At 34.0% G+C, this 13632-nt stretch overlaps 1 protein-coding gene across 3 annotated transcripts in view; it reads left to right on the top strand.

The window, feature by feature from the left end:
• The window catches only part of DPH6 (diphthamine biosynthesis 6), a 639691-nt gene that overhangs the window by 360847 nt on the left and 265212 nt on the right, over positions 1–13632 (top strand). For all 3 annotated transcript variants that reach the window (XM_007480002.2, XM_007480003.2, XM_056810234.1), the window contains exon 10: positions 83–214. In XM_007480002.2, the coding sequence (XP_007480064.1) occupies positions 83–214 (132 nt within the window). The remainder of the gene's footprint in view (positions 1–82; positions 215–13632) is intronic.

The following is a 13632-nucleotide window of genomic DNA, read 5'->3' as shown; positions in this document are numbered from 1 at the left end:
ATGTGACATTTCTAGATACTTTGTTTTGAAATATCTTATTAGCTAAGTTTTAATCTTAATTTTTTGTGTTTCACTTTCACAGGTAAGAAATCAGAGTGTTCAGGAAAATCTCCAAATGGTTACCAGTGGATTAAGTGCATCACAGCCTCTTTTCTTCCATCAGACCAAAAAAATGTTATGGATGCAGCAACTGAAGCCTTTTCTTCTCTCCAAGGTGCTTACTCTAATCATTTTAACAATGAATAATGCAACTTTTTCTTTCTTTCTTTTTTTAATTTTAGAAGAAGTGAGAATAAAGCAATGTAGTTTCTTTTGTCCCTGTCCTCTAAATCTAAACCTTCTTTTTCTTAGTCCTTTAAAATAGCTTATAAGATATGTGCTGTCCCTTAAACAATAGCCGTAGCCAGTACCCATGATTTGGATACTATTAAAGTTAATATTGATGATACACTGATATGCTTTAATTTGAAAATTCACAAAATGCCAGGTAAGGAAGAAAAGTAAAATAAATAGCACAAAATATACTTCCAGGGCGTTATTCAAATCACTGACTCCTAGGGCTCCTCGTTGGATGTACATCTGTCTGCTTGCCAATGCTGAGGGCTTCCTAAAGCACTTTTGTTTACATCATAATTTAAAATTAATTTTTCCAGAAATCTGTTGCTATTGTTCATTTTGACATCAAGGATTAGGTCAGCAGAGATAAATTTCTTTGATATACTTAATGCAAAGGAAGAAGTGCTATCTTGGGAATCTTATAAACCAGAGTCCTTACTAACACCCTCTTACAAGATATGGATACATAAAACAAAATGTTCCTATTTTGTTTTGCATCTTTCTTCATTTTAAACTTTAAATAAAGAATGTTTATGCAGGGCTCTTTTTCATTCATAAAAATGGAAATCACTGTTAGTGCCTGCATGAGTAGACTTGTATTCTTGTTCACGAATTCTCATGATGGATTGGCCCATAAAATCTTTACGTTTGGCTTGTGCAGCTGAGTTCATGACTGAATATAGAGTGATAAAGAAGGTTTAGCATTTTTTAGAAAGCAAAGAAATCATATCTTCTGGATGGCCCTTAAGCTAGTTTTTAACAGCCTGGAAATCAGCTAGAAAAGTGTAATCAGACTTGCAGTTAAAAGCATCGGTGTTCAGTATAAATCATTTGGGTATATTCTGTAAATTGATACAAGTGGGATCTCTAACACTTACTTGGTTTTCATTATATTTGCATGGGTGTCTGCCAATCCAAACATGTTTATTTTTACCTTACCATCCACCAGAATATGAAAAAATAAATGGCAAATTGTGTCATTGACCAGTTGAGCAGTCAATTTCTTTCAACACATTACTGTATATTTACAGTATTAGCTGTATTGTTTTCAATTTTTGGCATGAGTCACTTTTTGATCCTAGGTAGAAATGTCAATGCTCATATTTCCTGTAGGGTTTTGGCCTTTTTTTGAAGAGGTGGGGGAGAGCTAAATGAATTATGATGCTGTCATCTGAAGAAACCACAGTATATTTGCCAAATTTTAGTTAGAGGAGAGCTGGTCATCTGCTATATGTGCTTTTCCTGAACCCTACCAGCCTTTCACTCATAACTTCTGCTTGTTTCTCTCACATGCTGTGAGAATGAAATATACAGAAGTCCTTTTAACCTTACCTTTGCAAGGTTAATTGATTTAATCACCACCAAAGAAGATGTTTGGCCAGAAGGATTTAAAAATCTATATTTTCTCCTATATAGGACTGACATCAGGATGTAAACTCTTGTTGATAATTCATAGGAAACATATATTTAGATGCTATTTTATTGAAAATTCATTCCCACTTTATAGAACATAGTAAATATACTATTGCTCATGTATAATGGTAATGAAATTAGCATTCAATAATTTGAGTGTTAATTACTAATTTGCTTGATCATCATGAAATCCTCACTTTATTTATAGTTCTACTGAGTTTTTTTTTTAATTTAGAATCTGTGAACTGTTAAGATTTCACTTTAATTAAACTTAATTGATAAATAATTTTTATCTACCAGTTTAATGTATCTTTACTTAAATTTCCTTTGATGCCTATCTTAAACATTGGACTCTTTTCTACTAGACACTAGAGGGAGGACTGGGTTTGAGCCTGAACAGTGTTCTTCTTTCCAGATGGTAATGAACTAGAATGCTTTGGCAAGTAAAATAATTTATATTATCTTAGTTCTAGTATTAAGCTATATTCCCTAACAAAGTGACTTTAGTTTTATTTTTGTGGGAAACCTTCCAAAAACATCATTATTGTGGCAATATACTTTAATACACATTTAGTGACCATTCTACTTTATCTGATCCCATGCTATGCTATGCTGTCTTTCCTTTCTCTGTGGTCCAAATATAGAAATTAGTTTCTGCTGCATACTAAAAGTGTATAAGACTCATCACCATTCTTTTTTTTATTTTAAAATTTTATTCATTTTTTGTTTTTTAAACCCTTACCTTTTGTCTTGGAATTAATATTGTGTATTGGTTCCAAGGCAGAAAAGTGGTAAGGTCTAGGCAATGGGAGTTAAGTGACTTCCCCAAGATCACACAACTAAGAAGTGTCTGAGGACAGATTTGAACCCAGAACCTTCCAACTCTTTGCCTGACTCTCAATCCACTGAGCCACCTAGCTGCCCCATCATTGTTCTTCATAATAGTATTTGTCTAAAATTCATACCAGTAAATGAAAGTTTGGAAAGGTGAAGCACCTGAGTTACTCAGTGGGTAGTGCCAGGCCTAGAATCAGGAAGATGAGTTCAAACATAAATTCAGACACTTACTGTACATTCTTATGCAAGTCACTTGACCACTATTGGCTTTAGTTTTACATCTATAAAAAGGGGATAATAATAATAATACCTACCTTCCAGGGTTGTTGTAAGGATCAAGTAAGATATTTTTAAAGTGCTTAGCACATAATACCTAGCACAAAGAAAGTACTATGTAAATGTTAGCTAGGAAGAGAAGGAGAGGGAGGAATGAGAGGAAGAAAAGTAATGATGATGATGAGATAATAATTAAATCAAATGTTTGGTTATAGCATTTCATGAGTTTATCTCAATAAGCCAATGAAGTAGTACCTAGGTATATCTAAAAATTTTGAATTTATCTCCTTTAGGTAAAATAATCTTTGAAATGTGCTATATAAAGCTTTCTTTAATGGCTATGGAATCAACATTGGCTTATTACAATAGATTCTTTTGATAGAAATAGACACAAACCACTCAGTTATCCTCTTTATTGCATAAACAAGCAATCTTTGATTTGAACTTTTACTCTCAGAGTCTGTTCTGGAATGGACCTGAAAAAGTTATCTGGTCCATTTCTAGAATTTAGAGATTCTTAGATATAAATCACTTCAGGCTACTATTTTTCTGTCCCATTTGCAAAAAATCATCTAAGAATAAAGGGTTCATACTACAATCTATTTTAGTAAGGTGATCTCAAAACCTTAAACCTAATATTCTTTCTAATGACTGTCCTCATTATAGTTTAAATAGTTTAAATTTATTCATATATTACCCAACATTATCATCATGATATTTTGGATATTCCACTTTATATTTTAAAATTCTTAACTTATTTCTTTTTATACAAGCCAGATAAGTTCATTTCTTATTTGCCTTTTATTATTGGCCTCATTTCCTAATACTTTTATTATTTTTTGATGTTTTATCTTGGACCCAAAATCACCAACATTAGCTAGAACCTCTTATTGAACTTAGAATAAAGCTAATGGAAATTTTAAAGCTACCAGATAGAATGCTAGATCTGGAGTCAGAAGGACTATCTTCTTGAGCTCAAATTTAGCTTCAGACACTTACTAGCTATATGATGCAACCCAAGCCAGCTAATCCTGTTTGGTTCAATTATACTTTTTCCTTTTATTAAGCATAGCATTATTCCAGACAATTGAGTTCCATGCTTCTACATTTCGCTAAACATTGTATTTCTCTATATTTAAGAAACCTTTTAGACTTAGCATCTAACCTGAAAGTCAGAGCTTCATATCTTAAGAAATGATAAGCTCTTTTAATGGCATCTAGTCTAATATAGTCATTCTAAATCTTATGTTCAATTTGTGTACAGGGAAATTAAGACTTCAAAAGATAAAACAAACTGTACAACGTTATACAGATATCCTAAGGTCACAGAATTTCAGAATTAAAAGGGCTTCTGCAATCATCTAGTCCAAACTATACCAGAAAAAGAATTTCCCCAACAAAATGCCTAAGTAATTACCAGACTTTGAAGTCCTCAAATAAGGAAGAACCTAGTCTTTCAAGCAATCTGTTCAACTTTTAGATACTTCTAATTGTTAGAAAGATATTCATTGTACTGGCTTTTTGCAACTAAAACTCATTGCTTATAATTCTGCTCTCTGCAGCCAAAGAGAACCAAACTAATCCCTCCTCTACATGCCAGTGCTTGAGATTACTTAAAGACAATTCTCCATTAAAATCTTACTCTAATTGGTTACCACATTGTGATAGTAACTATGAATTCTTGAAAGTTCTACCAATAGAGTACAATTCTGTCCCTCCCCACCAAAAAAAATAAAACCTTAAAAGATTAGGCCCTGCAATTAGTTGTCCAAGTACTAGCCTAGCTAATTTCAGAGATGTTTCCATCCAGAAGGCTGGCCAGTAAATGATGAAATAACCTCAATTCCAATCAAAACCATCTACTCTGATTGGAGTGGTTGCAGTCTCCACTTTTGAAGAGACTACCTACTCCACTGAATATCATGAGTCTTTTGAAAGATACAGTAAAAACTAGAGTGTACAGAACACAAAATGTCTAATCAGGAGCCTAATAGTGTTTTATTAGGTAGTAGTAGTACTTTTAGTAGGTACTGAATGAATGTTTGTTGAATGATAGAATAAGAAAGAAATCAGTCTGCCCCTCCATAAATTAATTCTTCCTCCTTACAAAATGAAATTTCTTTCCTGAAAATAATGTATTCCAAAGAGAAATTTTTTCATTAATCAATTTACAAGCATGTATTGATTGCTTCTTATGAGTTTCGGCCTCTTTTATAAGCCATCTTTTCCCACCACTATTTATACTGATTATCTCTAATACTTGGAATGTAGTTCTTCCTCATCTCTACTCTCTTGGTATTTATTTCTTTGCATATATTCTGTGTATACCTGTAAACAAATGTATGTTTGTATATACATATGCATGTGTGTATTGTATGTGTACATATGTACATGGGTATATGTTTAGAATTGTAGTCTCCCCCATCAGAAGGTAAGCTCCCTATATAGCCCAGTGCCTTGTGGCATATAGCAAATATTCAATAAATACGTGTCAACTAATCAGCTAGAATTTGGCTTTGTAACCCAATGGAAGTCATTATTTTACTTATTAATTTAAAGAACACTTCCAGAGGAGCAACCTGTAGGAAAAGTTATACCTCTTTTAAAAATTAATTTTATTTTATTTTTTATTTGATGCTTTTATTTACAGAGATAATATAGAATGACATAGACTTTCAAACTAAGAATAAAAAATAGAGGTGACTGTCTATATTACTTTGATTCTCAAGTGAGTAGCATTCTCAAATAGTATTGTTACCAACTACCTTTTTAATTATGACTATCATTAGATGCTTTGACAAAGGTCCATTCATCTTAAGCTAGGTCACTTTATCTTTCTTTTTATTTAACTAAAAAAAATGTTATAAGTTGGAAATAAGTTTATTGGGGACAGCTACGTGGTTCAGAAGATTGAAAGCCAGACCCAGATATGGGAGGTCCTGGGTTCAAATCTGACCTCAGACACTTCTTAGTTGTGTGATCCTAGGCAAGTAACTTAACCCCTGTTGCCTAGCTCTTACAACTCTTCTGCCTTGGATCCAATACACAGTACTGATTACAAGACAGAAGTTGAGGGTTTTATTTTAAAAAAAAGAATTAATTTTATGAAGAGACTGCTATTGTAGCTCTTCAAATATATTATAGACTTTTTTTTTAGATTCACTAAGTAAGAATTAAGGGCTATGATGTCTTGTTTCTCTGTTGTTGTTTTTTTAATTCAGAAATTCTTACTCTAAGAATTTGCTGAGCTTTAGCATTGAGAATTTACTGGAATTAGATTTCCTTTGGAAATAGTTTCTTTTTTAAGATACAGAAATTTTTAAATAATTCTGTGGTATTAATCATAATGAAAAGACCCTAACTATCACTTAGACCTTTAAAGGTTGAGTTGCTTGAGAAAGTATTTAGCACTTACAGACTTCTTCAGAAAGAACATTGTTGTATAGATCTGTCATTTACATCTGTACAGAGAAATTCATTTGAATGGAAACCAGTTTTAAATAGCATTAAAATTGTGGGGTATGACTTTAAGTGATGTTAATGTCATTTAACAAATATATCTGGGAGGCGGGGTCAAAATGACAGCATAGAAGCAGCAAAAGTCCAGACCTCTAAAAACCCTTCCTTACCGATCACAAACTGAATGCTCCTAGGGGACTGAAAATCAAACCTAACAATAAGACAGAGCCGGGGAACCCTCCTTCTAGACTCAATTGAAAAGATACGTGCACCCCCCCAAATACAAAGAGAGTTAAAAAGAGAGGTTAATATTAAAAGAAATGAGAAGAGAAACAAAAGGGGGTGAATTTATATGTCACAAAGAAGCTCATGGCAGGAGGAGGGAGAGTATCAATACAAGGAAGGGTAAAGAAGTTGGAGATAGGAAATACTCAACTCTTATATGCATTGAAATTGACCCAAGGAGGGAAGAAGAATCCAATCCATTAAGGCAGAGAATAGATTTGCGCCCTATAGAGGAGTAGAAGAGTAACAGATGGACTGGTGGGGAGGGAAGCAGTACAGGGGAGGGAGATGGTGGGGGAGGTAGTTTTAGAAAGATTGCAGAGAAAAGAAGGGGGGAATAAGAAGAGAGGGAGGTAGAAAGGGAAGTAAATTAAGGGTGGGAACTAGGGAGACTGATTAAAAACAACATTGGTATAGAAGGAAATAGTGAAAGAAGAAAAGGCAGGACCAGGAGTAGAAATCAAAATGCTGGGAAATACACAGCCAGTAATCATAACTCTGAATGTGAATAGAATGAACTCACCCATAAAATGCAAGTGAATAGCAGAGTGGATTAGAATTCAAAACCCTACCATATGCTGTCTACATGAGGAAGTTAGATAAACATAGGGTGAAAATAAGAGGATGGAGCCAGATCTATTGGACATCAACTGATAAAATGAAGGCTGGAGTCCCAATCATGATATCCAACAAAGCCAAAGTAAAAATAAATTTAGTTAAAAGAGATAGGGAAGGTAATTACATCCTGATAAAAGGCAGAATAAACAATGAGGAAATATCAGTACTCAACATGTATGCACCAAATGGCATAGAATCCAGATTTCTAAAGGAGAAACTAGGGGAGCTCAAGGAAGAAATTGATAGAAAAACCATACTAGTTGGAGACCTGAACCTTCCTCTATCTGAACTAGATAAATGAAACCAAAAAAATAAATAAGAAAGAGGTAAGAGAAGTGAATGAAATCTTAGAAAAATAGAGTTAGTAGATATGTGGAGAAAAATAAATAGGGACAAAAAGGAATACACCTTATTTTCAGCAGCATATGGTATATTCACAAAAATTGACCATGTATTAGAGCATAAAAACATTGGAAACAAGTCCAAAAGAGCAGAAATAATACATTCAACCTTCTCAGACCACAATGCAATGAAACTAATAATTAGTAAGGGTACATGGAGAGGTAAGTCAAAAATTAATTGGAAATTAAACAATATGATTCTCTAAAACTGGTTAGTTAAGGAACTAATCATAGAAACAATTAATAACTTCATTGAAGAAAATGACAACAATGGTACATCCTTTCAAAACCTATGGGGTGCAACCAAAGCAGTACTCAAGGGAAAATTTATATCCTTGAGTTCATATATTAACAAATTAGAGAGGGCAGAGGTCAACAAATTGGGCATACAAATTAAAAAACTAGAAAGTGAACAAATTAAAAATCCTCAGATAAAAACTAAGTTAGAGATACTAAAAATCAAAGGAGAAATTAATAAAATTGAAAGTCAAAGAACTATTGATTTAATAAATAAGACTAGATGCTGGTACTTTGAAAAAACAAATAAAATATACAAAGTACTGGTCAGTCTAATTAAAAAAAGGAAAGAAGAAAACCAGATTGACAGTATCCAAAATGAAAAGGGAGATCTCACCTCTAATGAAGAGGAAATTAATGCAAAACCAAATTCATTTTGTGACACAAATATGGTACCGATCCCAAAGCCAGGCAGGTCAAAAATAGAGAAAGAAAACTATAGTCCAAACTACTTAATGAATATAGATGCAAAGATCTGAATTAGGATACTAGCAAAAAGACTCCAGCAAATCATCACAAGGGTAATTCACTATGATCAGGTAGGATTCATAACAGGAATGCAAGGATGGCTCAATATTAGGAAAACCATCCACATAATTGACCATATTAAAAAGAAAACCAACAAAAATCACTTATTATCTCAATAGATGCAGAAAAAGCATTTGACAAATTACAACATAGATTCCTATTGAAAACACTAGAAAGTATAGGAATAGAAGGGCCTTTCCTAAAAATAATAAACAGTATCTACCTAAAACCATCAGCAAACATCATCTGCAATGGGGATTAATTAGAAGCCTTCCCAATAAGATCAGGAGAGAAACAAGGATACCCATTATCACTTCTATTATTTAACATTGTACTAGAAACACTAGTAGTAGCAATTAGAGAAGAAAAAGAAATTGATGGCATTAAAATTGGCAGTGAGGAGACTAAGCTATCACTCTTTGCAGATGATATGATGGTTTACTTAAAGAATCCTAGAGAATCAAACAAAAAGCTAATCGAAATAATCAACAACTTTAGCAAAGTTGCAGGATACAAAATGAACCCTCATAAGTCATCAGCATTTCTATATATCTCCAACCCATTTCAGCAGCAAGAATTAGAAAGAGAAATTCAATTTAAAATCACCCTAGACAATATAAAATACTTAGAAATCTATCTCTCGAAACAAACACAGGAACTATATGAAAGCAACTACAAAACACTCTCCACTCTATTAAAACTAGATCTAAACAATTGGAAAAACATTGATTGCTCATGGGTTGATCAAGCTAACATAATAAAAATGGCAATCCTACCCAAATTAATATAAGTATTTAGTGCCATACCTATTGAACTACCAAAAAACATTTTTACTGGATTAGGAAAAAACATAACAAAGTTCATTTGGAAGAACAAAAGATCAAGATATCCAGTGAAATGATGAAAAAAATGCAAAGGAAGGAAGACTTGCAGTCCCCGATCTCAAACTCTACTATAAAGCAATAGTCATCAAAACAATTTGGTACTGGCTAAGAGACAGAAAGGAGGGTCAGTGGAATAGACTTGGGGTAAATGACCTGAGTAAGACAGTCTATGATAAGCCCAAAGATCCCAGTTTTGGGGACCAAAACCCACTATTTGATAAAAACTGCTGAGAAAACTAAAAGACAGAGAGATTAGGTTTGGATCAACATCTCACACCCTATACCAAGATAAACTCAGAATGGGTGAATGGCCTGAATATAAAGAAGGAAACTATAAGCAAATTAGCCAAACACAGAATAGTATACTTGTCAGATCTTTGGGAAAGAAGAGACTTTAAAACCAAACAAGAGCTAGAAAAAAAATCACAAAATTTAAAATCAATGATTTTGATTACATCAAATTAAAAAGGTTTTGTACAAACTAAACTAATGCCTCCAAAATTAGAAGGGAACCAACAAATTTGAAATCAATATTCATTACAAAAACTCTGACAAAGGTCTAATTACTCAAATTTATAAAGTGCTAAACCAATTGTACAAAAAATCAAGCCATTCTCCAATTGATAAATGGGCTAGAGACATGGATAGGCAATTTTCAGTTAATGAAATCCAAACTATTAATAAGCACATGAAAAAGTGTTCTAAATCTCTTATCAGAGAAATGCAAATCAAAACAACTCTGAGGTATCACCTCACACCGACCAGATAGGCTATTATGACAGCAAAGGAAAGTAATGAATGGTGGAGGGGATTTGGCAAAGTTGAGACATTAATGCATTGCTGGTGGAGTTGTGAATTGATCCAATCATTCTTGAGGACAATTTGGAACTATGCCCAAAGGGTGCTAAAAGACTGTCTGCCCTTTGATCCAGCCATCGCACTGCTGGGCTCGTACCCTAAAGGCATAATAAGGAAAAAGACATGTAGAAAAATATTCATAGCTGTGCTCTTTGTGGTGCCAAAAAATTGGAAAATGAGGGGATGCCCTTCAATTGGAGAATGGTGGTATATATTGCGGATGGAATACTATTGTGCTCAAAGGAATAATAAAGTGGAAGAATTCCATGGGAACTGGAACAGCCTCCAGGAAGTGATGCAGAGTGAGAGGAGCAGAACCAGGAGAACACTGTACACAGAGATGGATACACTGTGGTACAATCGAATGTGATGGACTTCTCCATTAGTGGCAATGCAGTGACCCTGAACAACTTGGAGGAATCTATGAGAAAAACCACTATCCACATCCAGAGGAAAAACTGTGGGAGTAGAAACACAGAAGAAAAACAACTGCTTTTCTTCATGGATCGAAGGGATATGATTGGGGATGTAAACGTTGGGTGAACATCCTAGTGCAAACATCAACAACATGGAAATAGGTTCTGATCAAGGACACAAGTAATACCCAAAGAAAATGCGCATTGGCATTGAAATGGGTAGGTGTAGGGTAGGGAGGGGAATAATATGATTATTGTAACCAAGGAATAATGTTCTCAATTGACTAAATAAACTAATTCAAATTGAAAAGAAAGAAAAAACAAATATATCTGAACTTATATATTCAAGTAACTCTTAGACATGTCATGGTTACCCCAGGAGCTGGTGTATTCTTTATTACTCAAATCTGTTTTGAAACTTCTCTTTGGAATTTCCTTCAGAGTCTACAACAGATTATCTTGAATAGCCTCAATAGTAGCATTCATTTATTCAGCAAAATTAATTATTTCAAGTGATGCTAATGCAAATTATTATCCTTTGAGTAAATTTGATTTTTGAAAGCAGATAACAGTTATTCCGTGCTAAGACTGATTATAAGAGGTTTGTGATCAAGTTTGAAAACACCTTCTGGAATCCAGACAGATTACCATAAAGCAATGCAATTACTTTGTGAACTGTTGAGTGGCTCAAAAACCAATTTGAGTAATCTGTCACTAAGCATTTAATAATTATTTACAAAATGATAGGCATAGTGCTAAGCACTGGGGAAACAAAGAAAAAATTTTAAGAGTTTGCTTTCTATTAGAGGTGACAACATAGATAAAGCAATATAAATAAGGTTTATTGTACAGTATATAGAAGTCTTAAAAGAGAAAATAGCAACCACTGGGGCTGGGAAAAGCCTCTTTAGGAAGGGATGCTTGAATGGAATAAAGGATTCTAAGTCAGTCAAGAAGAGGGGAGACAAAACTAGGCATCCGGGGGTAAGGAAATGAGTGACATGCAATTCAAAGGCACAAATGTTGGAAATGGGGCATAGATGTGAGGAACAGTATGGCTGAACTTTAGAGTAGGTAAAAGAGAGCAATGTTATAAAAAACCAGAGGCATAGGAAAGATCTAGGCCTAAAACCATTCCTTAAAGTTTAATGCTTTACAAAATAGTTTATGGTATTCATTTATGTCTGCTTCTGTCATAGTATTTATCAAGAGAAAACTTTGATAAACTTCAAATAATTATTGAAAGAATATTTATTCTAAGTTACCACTGTATTTTATAAGATCAAAGTAACTCAGAAAAATACTTCAATAAAGAAATAACCAAAAACTCAAAGACTGGAAAAAGCATAAACTTACTCACAATCACTTGTGAATACTAGCCACCTTCTTGTAGATGCCTTTGTGATAGCAGCAACAACCCCTGTTCAGGTACTAATGGTTTCTCTTCAGTCCTAAGGACTGTTTTGCACAACTCTAGTCACTACCTCAATAGTCACCTCTGACCACCAGATGAAGAAGTTTGATGCTCACTCAAAATGGGCAGGCCCTATGATAACAAAGTGTAAAGATTAAAATTTAGGGGAGACTGGGGAGACTGAGGCATCTGAGGCAGGTAGAAATTAGTTTCTCTCTGCAAGGAGTATTATATTTTTTTAGAGGTTCATTCAAGATTAAGGATTAAAGAAAATACAGGATAAGAAACACGTGTCTAGGCCATAGAGTGGCCTAGACACAACCTCACCTACATTATGAAAAAAAAAAGCCACATCTGCCTCAAAACGGAAGTCCAAGCTCGAGCCCGCTCAAAAGCCTTTGATTCAGCTTAAATACCTTCTCGATCTAGACCCAGGTGAGATTACAAGGTATTCTGGGGAAGTGGAGCAAAGGCTCATGGGGATTGTAGTCCTGTATTCGAGTCTATTTTTTACATCCCCCTGTATGATCATTTTTGGAAAAATTAATTTTTCCCCAAAAGGATCATAAAAACATAATAAACTTAAATGATTACAATAGTGTGAGGATAAGAGAAAAAAGAATAAAACCAATAATTGCTGAACACATTGACAAAAAGCCGTTAGGGGATAGTCCCCTTTGGCATAAAAGTATACCTACAAATAAATGTTCAATCAACCACACCCAAAGTTCAATTTTGTGCAACTTGTGGTCTGGAGGCTTCTTCATGGTGGCTTTTCCAACAGTTCAGTTCTGGATTCAGAGAGGTAGCATCTTCTTTACCTAAAATTCTTCTCAAAAGGAATTTAAACTTTGCAATTTAAATAATGATATTTTTTTACATTCCCACGTGTTGTGGGTGATTGAAAGATTCAGAATCAGTTAGGGATGCATGGCTGAGGTATATGAATCAATTGGCAAGAGATATTAAAAAGACATCAGAAAATCCAAAAGAAAAGAAAAATTTCTGGATGAAAATATAGACTATCAAAGTCTTATGTGTAAAAATTCCAAGTAGAAGAAAAATAAATCTATAACAGGTCCTTCAATCAGGGCCCAATCAAAATGATCTAAGTAATGATGCATTTACCCAGTCAGTGCCAGGACTACAGAAAGGTACCACACTATGAGAGGCAGAAAAGAAAGGGACCAGATTATAGGAGCCAAGGTTTTGGGGATACTCGTCTGTGAGTATCTTCAGGGTGAGTGTGGATACAAGGAAAGCCTATGTCTTAACACATGTTAAACATAGTAATCTCGAGTCTTCACACTAGGTTCAAGACCTTTGTATTGGCCTAGAAGTGCATCAATCCATCCTAGATTTGCTTTTCTTTGGCTTTGTGAAATGGCTCTTGTGTGTATCTCTTGTCCTAGAATCAGACAGAATCATTAAGCAAAGTCCCATAATTTATTTAAATAATTAGTGGCATCATTTTTATAGTCACAAGCTTTTTAGGGCATGCATTGGCAAATGTATTTCAAACTTGTAGCACTGAAAAGTCAAAAAGTTAAAGAAAATCTTAATGCTGGTGACATGTGCTTCAAATATAAAAAGGAGAGAAAAATAAATAA

This window comes from Monodelphis domestica, chromosome 1 (genome assembly GCF_027887165.1).
Source record: "Monodelphis domestica isolate mMonDom1 chromosome 1, mMonDom1.pri, whole genome shotgun sequence".
NCBI lineage: Eukaryota > Metazoa > Chordata > Mammalia > Didelphimorphia > Didelphidae > Monodelphis > Monodelphis domestica.
This window is presented reverse-complemented; position numbering and strand designations above follow the sequence as displayed.